The following is an 8,529-nucleotide window of genomic DNA, read 5'->3' on the forward strand; positions in this document are numbered from 1 at the left end:
ACTGCAGGAGGCTGAGGAATGATCTTATATTGTATAAAGCCTTGAGAGGAATAGATGGGGTAAATGCAGTTTTTTCCCCAGGGTTCCTTTGTCTGGTGGTGCGTATTTTCAAGCTTGTGTAGTTTCTGCTCGACAGGAGCAGGGAGAAGCAGGAATGACCAGAGTGGGCAAGGTCCTTGATTACCTTGGCTGCCTTCTTTGGATGCTCAATGATGGAGTCAATGGTGGGGAGTCTGGTCCGTGTGATGGTTCCTTGTTCCTGGATCCTGAAGACAATAACCCACTCCTTAATCTTGCTGGCATTGAGGGAGAGGTCATTGGCCTGACACTGCTATTAAGCTCTTGGTCTCCTCTGCGTGTAGATCTCCATCTCATTATTGTTCATGATCCTGCCCACCACAGTGGTGTCCACCGCAGACCTGTCATCTTATCTCTTCCCTGTTCTCCCGCGGCAGGCAGTCAAACTTCTGCGTCCAGGTGATCGAGGCTCTTGAAGTTAACATCGCCGGCAGGGGATAGTAAGTCCAACGGCTGATTAAGTCGTGCCGGGTGATGTAAGGCCCTGCGCCGGGCCGATTCAAACCCCCTTGTGAGGAAAGAGTTAACAGGCATGGTTGATTTAGACTAGGGATAGAAAAATAACTTAGAAAGAAATAAGGCAGAAACCAGACTGCTAGTAGATTAGAAAGTAACGATATAAGAACAGAGAGAAATTCTAGATAAAAAGTAGCAGTAGAAAGACTTCAGCAGGATATAGTAAAGAAATTAGAACGAAGGGGAAAGGGACACGAAGTCACGCTCAACTACGCATGCTTGATGAGATCACATGAATATGTACACACACCCACTATGACAAGATGCCTAATTTAAATGCACATGCGATGCATGATAGGGGAGGTGTCTTTGACGTTAGGTGGGCGTTCCCAGACGTTCTCGTGGGAAACAGGGCTTTATGTTATGATTGGAAGAAGCTCAATGGGGAGGGATGAGAATGTGATAATAATGAAATGAAATGTATAAAGATAAAAAGCATCTCCATCTTCGGTGTGCCTCTAGGGGACATCAGAGGAGAGGCACCTATTCTGCAGAATATGAAATTAATAAAAACACTTCTTTGTCTGAATTTGTCTCAAGAGCATTTGTGATTTTTGAATCTCACAACTTGGGGGCTCGTTCCGAGATCCAATACTCTAGACAGCTGACGGGAGTAGACGGACGAAGGGACGGTGCACCCTGCTGAGTTCAGCGGTCTCAGACTCCTGACACAGAGATACAGACAGAGAGAGAGAGCCAGACAGCTTTACTCAGAGAGTGGTAGCTGTGTGGAATGAGCTTCCAGTGAAGGTGGTGGAGGCAGGTTCGATATATGGTTATATGGTATACCCTTAGAAAGTATTTGCTGATGTGGACAATTTGTTGGTTTGTTCCACAAGTGAAGAGAGAGAAATACTTCAGAATATAAGACAGCAGATGATGACCTTGGGAAAGGCAGGATATAGTTCAGACTAGATTGGAAATTTTGAAATTGTATGGTGAAATGGAAAAAGTACATGTCAAAGAAGTTAAATTAAAATGCAGACCAAGCAGCTGAAACAGCATCTGGAAAGAGATGTCCAGGGTAAGTCTGAATCGATTTAGGTATGAGCACTGTAGTGTCGTTTATGCTGAATAAGGTAATTAAGAGGTTTGGTAAACCCACAGAAATCAGCTTTGACAACGGATTGTTTTCATTTGATGAAAAGAATAAATGGAACATTGAAGGTTAAAATAAATAAGATTTGTGTAATGCTCTGCCATTGGCACTGAAGAAATGTTGCATGCAAACTAACCAGCAGGTGACACAATGGAGAAGTTCCTGCAAGGGACCGAGTTTGGAACAGTTACAGATAGAATTTAAAAAGTATATGAAACAGTTAATAATGATATACAAGTCTATTTATGAACAGGTAAAGTAAAAGCTGTCGGAGATGGACCAGGAGGAAGGACCCTTTAAACCTGAAGACAAGGTGTATGTATTTATTCGGCCAAATTTTAGAGCATGTATTGGAGGATTTCCCAGGTCACGGGGAAACGCAACTATTACAGTATGTGGATGACCTCCTTTTGTCAGGAGCAAGAGAAATGGAAGTGAGGGATGCCACAATAAGCCTGTTAAACTTCTTGGGAAGGAAGGGGTTAAGAGTGTCCCGTAACAAGCTTCAATTTGTGAAACAAGAGGTAAAATATCTGGGACATTTGATAAGTGGAGGAAAGAGACGAATAAACCCCGAAAGGATAGCTGGGATCACGAGAGTACCACTACCAAAGAATAAGAAAGAGATCCGAAAATTCCTGGGATTGATAGGATACTGTCGACTGTGGATAGATGATTACTCCAGACAAGTAAAATTCCTGTATGATAAATTGGGAGAAGAAAAAGACAAAGTTCAGTGGACTCCAGAACAGGAGGTGAAATTTGGGAAATTAAAGAACAGTTTGATTACTGCTCCCGTGTTGGCTCTGCCCTCAGTAGAACAACCTTTCCACCTGTTTGTAAATTCAGACAAGGGGGTGGCACTAGGGGTACTCACCCAGAAAAGAGGGGGAAATCGACAGCCAGTGGCCTTCCTCTCAAAAATATTAGATCCAGTCTGAAGGGGATGGCCGGGATGCATACAAGCGGTAGCAGCTACCGCAATATTGGTGGAAGAGAGTAGGAAATTAACCTTTGGAGGCACTCTGGTTGTTTCTACACCACACACAGTAAGAACCATACTCACTCAGAAATCCAACAGATGGTTAACAGACTCCAGACTTTTAAAGTATGAGGCCATCCTGATGGAAAAAGACGATTTGATGATAATTACGGATAAGAACCTTAACCCGTCCCAATTCCTGTATCCAGCAGAGAAACAGGGTGACAAGGAAGAGGGCCCAGTACACTGCTGTAGTGAAATAATAGATTTACAGACAAAAAGTAGAGAAGACTTAGAAGAGCAACCTCTGGCTGAGGGCAGCCGGTGGTTCATAGATGGATCCTCCAGGTGCATAGATGGAAAAAGACATAGTGGGTACGGTATAGTGAACGGGGAAACTATGGAGGAAATTGAAAGTGGCAGGCTGCCTGGTAGTTGGTCAGCTCAATCTTGTGAATTATATGCATTAATGAGAGCTTTGGAATTATTGGAGGGGAAGGAAGGAACAGTATATACCGATTCAAAATACACTTTTGAAGTAGTACACACCTTTGGGAAGATCTGGAAAGAGCGAGGAATGATAACAACTCGAGGTAAAGAACTAGCACATGAGCAATTGATAGGACAGACACTGGAAGCATTGCAAAAACCAGAACAAATAGCCATAGCACATGTGGCAGGGCATCAGAAGGGTAACACCCTGGAGGCCAGAGGAAATAGGGCAGTGGATGAGGTTGCAAAAAGAGCAGCCACAGAACAGATGGTAGAAATGAAGTCACTACTACCGTTAAGGGAACCAGAGGAAAAGATACCTATCTTTAGTGAGAAAGAACAGGAAAACATGAAAGAAATGGGGGCTCAGCGTACTTCAAATGGGAAATGATGGACACCAAATGGAAAGCAGCTATTGAACAAAGAAATAATGAGGGAGTTATTAGGGAGATTACATGGACAAAGCCATTGGGGAACACAAGCCCTCTGTGACACCCTCCTCAGAACCTACGCTTGCTGTGGGATGTTTACCATGGCCAAACAGGTCATAAGGGGCTGTGTAATATGTCAGCGAATTAATAAGAAAATCATGAGAGCAGTCCCAGGAGGAGGACAACCATTAGCAGTTAGGCCCTTCCAAAGAATACAGATAGATTTTACCGAGCTGCCCCGGGTACGAACATGGAAGTACCTGTTAGTGGTAGTGGACCATTTCACCAGATGGGTAGAGGCATTCCCCACGGCAACTGCCACCGCACAGGCGGTAGCCAAGATATTATTAGAACAAATTATACCCAGATATGGGATTGTGGAAACAATAGACTCAGATAGAGGGACCCATTTTGCCTCAAAAACACATGAAATGATATGTGAAGCACTGGGAATAGAATGGAAATTGCATACACCATGGCATCCCCAGAGCTCAGGAAAGGTGGAAAGAATGAATGGCACTTTAAAGACCCAAATTACCAAGTTGATAGAAGAAACGAGACTCCCCTGGACTAAGTGCCTCCCGATAGCCCTGTTGAGAATCCGAACGGCACCTCGAAAAGACATAGGGATATCACCATATGAAATGTTATTCGGGCTCCCATACTTAGGGAAGATAGAAGGAGTCCCAACAATACAAGGGAACGATGTGTTCCTGAGGAACTATTTACTGGCAGTGCCCCAATCTCTTGCAGAACTAAAAATTAAAGGATTGCTGGCCCAGAGCCCACCACTGGACTTTCCAATTCACTCAGTCAAGGCTGGAGACTGGGTATTAATAAAAACGTGGAAAGAAGAAATGCTGCAACCTAAGTGGACTGGACCCTACTTGGTATTACTTATCACGGAGACAGCAGTACGAACAAAAGAGAAAGGGTGGACACACGCAAGTCGAGTTAAGGGTCCTGTGGAGGCCCCACCAGACGATATCAGCCCGTGGACTGTGCGCAAAGGAGAAGAACCATTGACTTTAATATTTACCAAGAACCCGCAGGAAAAATGAAGATTTCGTGTTGGTGGGTCGTGTGTTGGGTGGTTACCCAACTTGTAAGTAATGTAACATGCATAAAAATCACAATACCACAAAATAGAAGGTCCACCACCATCCCATTTAATGTATGTAAAGGAAAAAGGTGGTGCGGCTATAGAATGTATGTATGCACCCATCCCTGTAAAGATTGGCACGCGGTGTTTACTTCATCAAAATATGGGTGGCATCGGACCACCTATCAAACTGATAGGTGGAGAGTATATCAAAACCCAAACGAGAAATTGCCAGGACACGTATATGTGAGCATACAGAGTGTCCAAATACAGGAAAGTGGTAGGTATTGGATATGTGCAGATAAAACAGGGAAGGACGCATGTCTGAAGTTTGAGATAGAAGTAAAGCGAGATGGGAAGATGGTAATATACGAGGATAGGGGAGAGGTGTTCAAGATAGATGACAGTCAGAATAGGGATCCCGGGGCAACACCAGCACCACCAGTAGTCAGCAATGTCACCAGGGAAAATGAGTCTAAGAAGCTGAAGATAATGATAGTAGCAGGAGAAACAGGATTAAGGCAGTTATATGAGAAGGGAATACCAACAGGGGGAAAAGGAGCCAACACCTGGCTTGCCTGGATGATGTACACAGCCAGAAGTATGCAACAAACCAATTGTTACGCCTGCGCCGGAGCTAGGCCTCAGCTGGTCCCAGTACCATTTCCCCTGAATTGGGATAGAACACCTAGGGCTATGACATGTATACTACAGCTATTCACGAATCCCCTCTTACCAAACAAAATGAGATATGCCAGAGTTATCATTACCTATTTCCGGCCAGCAACAACAATACGAAGGGCCGAAGGGAAGACCCTCGACCTCCTCCATTTACCATTCCTTTTGGGGAGGAGGGGTTTGAGTGCTATACAAGAAATAACCCAAAGGGACAGGACATGGGGGAGGTGCTCAACTGCAATCAGACGTATAACATAACGGCTGAGAAACAGGGGCCACTGTTCAATAGCTCCTGGCTGAAAAAGCAGATAGTCAGTAGAGCCGATGTCTGGTGGTGGTGCGGGGAGAATACCCTGTGGCCCCGGTTACCAGGGTCATGGACGGGAACCTGTACCCTCATACAACTGATGATGCCCTTCACCATAGCAGTAGAACATGCTGTAGAACTCAATAAAGGAAGCCGACGACAAAAGAGAAAGGTGAGAGGATCATTCGACACACACATCTATATAGATGCGATAGGGGTGCCAAGAGGGGTACCCGATGAATTTAAAGGCAGAAATCAGATAGCTGCGGGCTTTGAGTCCATACTCTTCTGGTGGTCCACAATTAATAAAAATGTGGACTGGATCAACTACTTCTACTACAATCAACAACACTTTATAAATTACACTCGAGATGCAGTTGAAGGATTAGCGGAACAACTGACAGCTACCAGCCAAATGGCCTGGCAAAATCGCATGGCCTTGGACATGCTACTGGCTGAGAAGGGAAGGGTGTGTGTAATGTTTGGCGAACAATGTTGCACATTCATCCCCAACAACACTGCTCCGGATGGGTCAGTGTCAAGAGCCCTAGCAGGGCTCATCTCTCTGTCTATCGAATTGGCTGAGAACTCTGGAGTTGACACCTCCTGGACCGGGTTTCTAGACTCCTGGTTTGGGAAATGGAAGCACATCTTTACATCTGCCCTAACATCAGTGATAGTCATGGTGGGGTTACTGTGTTTGTTCGGATGTTGTATCATTCCCTGCGTACGGGGATTGGCTCAGCGATTGATAGAAACAGCCCTGACGAAGAACAGTGCAGCCACCATAATGGCCCTCAGACCACAGTATGACCTACGAGAGGAGGATAGGGAGGTGAAGAACCTTCTGCTAGCATTAGAAAAGGAGGAGATAGTGTAAATCAAGGGTGCGTAGCAAAAAGAAAAGGATGGATTGTGAGGAAAGAGTTAACAGGCATGGTTGATTTAGACTAGGGATAGAAAAATAACTTAGAAAGAAATAAGGCAGAAACCAGACTGCTAGTAGATTAGAAAGTAACGATATAAGAACAGAGAGAAATTCTAGATAAAAAGTAGCAGTAGAAAGACTTCAGCAGGAGATAGTAAAAAAATTAGAACGAAGGGGAAAGGGACACGAAGTCACGCTCAACTACGCATGCTTGATGAGATCACATGAATATGTACACACACCCACTATGACAAGATGCCTAATTTAAATGCACATGCGATGCATGATAGGGGAGGTGTCTTTGACGTTAGGTGGGCGTTCCCAGACGTTCTCGTGGGAAACAGGGCTTTATGTTATGATTGGAAGAAGCTCAATGGGGAGGGATGAGAATGTGATAATAATGAAATGAAATGTATAAAGATAAAAAGCATCTCCATCTTCGGTGTGCCTCTAGGGGACATCAGAGGAGAGGCACCTATTCTGCAGAATATGAAATTAATAAAAACACTTCTTTGTCTGAATTTGTCTCAAGAGCATTTGTGATTTTTGAATCTCACACCCTCGATTCGGGGCAGGCGATGTTGCCGTTGCGGGAGCTCCCGAAAATCGGTCTCCTACCAGGGACCTGCGAGCTCCCGATTTTATCGACACAGGGCCCGTGGCCGAAGCCTCCAAAGCTCCGAAGTCGGGTCGCAGCCGCAGTGCCACCGCAGCTTCCGAAGTCAGCCAGCTCCGTGTTGGTAAATCCGCAGGCTCTATGACTGGAGCCTTCAGGTCGAATCCGGTTGGAGGCCGCCACCTCCATGATGTTAGGCCCCAGCAAAACGGAGACACGACAAGAAAAGATCGCGTCCCCGTTCAAGGAAGAGATTAAAAAGTTTTCCCCCACCTCCCCTCCACCCCCCCCCACATATACACAACTAAAAATAAACCAAAAACATACTCCTAACAAGACAAAAAAAAAAGAAAAAGGAGACGGTCTGCAGGCGAGCCGCAGCCACAAGGCACCGCCACCATAAATATCAGTTGTTCTTTAGTTGGCATTGCCATCCCACATGACGGGCACTGGATCAATAAACATCTTTACAAATGTGTGAAATTTGCTTAACCCAGAACAGAGTGTTCTCACCCGCCCGGAAATTAGTCTCGACCTGGCAGGTGGTTGTCCTAATTACCCATCTTATTTGGCAGCATTAATATCCCAAATAACCTCACAAACAGCACACACACAATACTCCTCGCAAAGTTTCAACCTCAATTGTCCGAGTAGTGAAATAGAGCATAGTCTGATTCCACAAACACATTTCTCTTGAAACCGTGCTCTATAAAGGACCTGCTCTCCAACTGCCTTCTTTGGCTACACTAGGATGTATCCGTTGAACATGCAAGTGTTGCTTGACTGCTTTGTTCAAGATGTTTGAAGTCACAGGAACTCATCATTTCCTTGTCAATGCCACTCCTCACAGATTGCCCCTCACACTTATATAAGAGACCTCACTTAAATGGCTTATTAAAATTCACAACATTTTGGAAACCTTTCCTTCAATCCCCACAGAATGTTGAATGCAGCGGGGCATTAGTTTGCATTAGAAGTACAGGCATTCATAGTCAATTGGTAGCATTGTGCCAATGTTAGTTCGAGGAAATGGCTGAATATAGAGACAAGATGCTGGAGTAACTCAGCAGGGCGGACAGCATCTCTGGGGAGAAAGAATGGGTGACTTTTCGTGTCGAGACCCTTCTTCAGACCGAGAGCCATGGAGAGGAAAACTAGAGATATGGAAAGGGACAAACAGAATGTAAGGTGTGAAAACGACAGATCAAAGCAGACGATGGTCAGGAAATGTGGAATGGTTCATTGCTGGGTAAGGGGAAGTTGACAACGAGGCATACAAACAGTATAAATCAGGGAGACA

At 44.9% G+C, this 8,529-nt stretch overlaps 1 protein-coding gene across 1 annotated transcript; it reads left to right on the forward strand.

Moving 5' to 3' along the window:
* The first annotated feature begins 568 nt into the window (after positions 1 to 568).
* Positions 569 to 4,659, forward strand: LOC129697553 (uncharacterized protein K02A2.6-like). The gene has a single exon (XM_055636220.1). It carries the CDS (start codon positions 3,598 to 3,600, stop codon positions 4,657 to 4,659), a length of 1,062 nt encoding a protein of 353 aa, XP_055492195.1. The 5' UTR covers positions 569 to 3,597.
* The last annotated feature ends 3,870 nt before the right edge of the window (positions 4,660 to 8,529 follow it).

Source organism: Leucoraja erinacea, chromosome 5 (genome assembly GCF_028641065.1).
Source record: "Leucoraja erinacea ecotype New England chromosome 5, Leri_hhj_1, whole genome shotgun sequence".
Lineage (NCBI taxonomy): Eukaryota > Metazoa > Chordata > Chondrichthyes > Rajiformes > Rajidae > Leucoraja > Leucoraja erinaceus.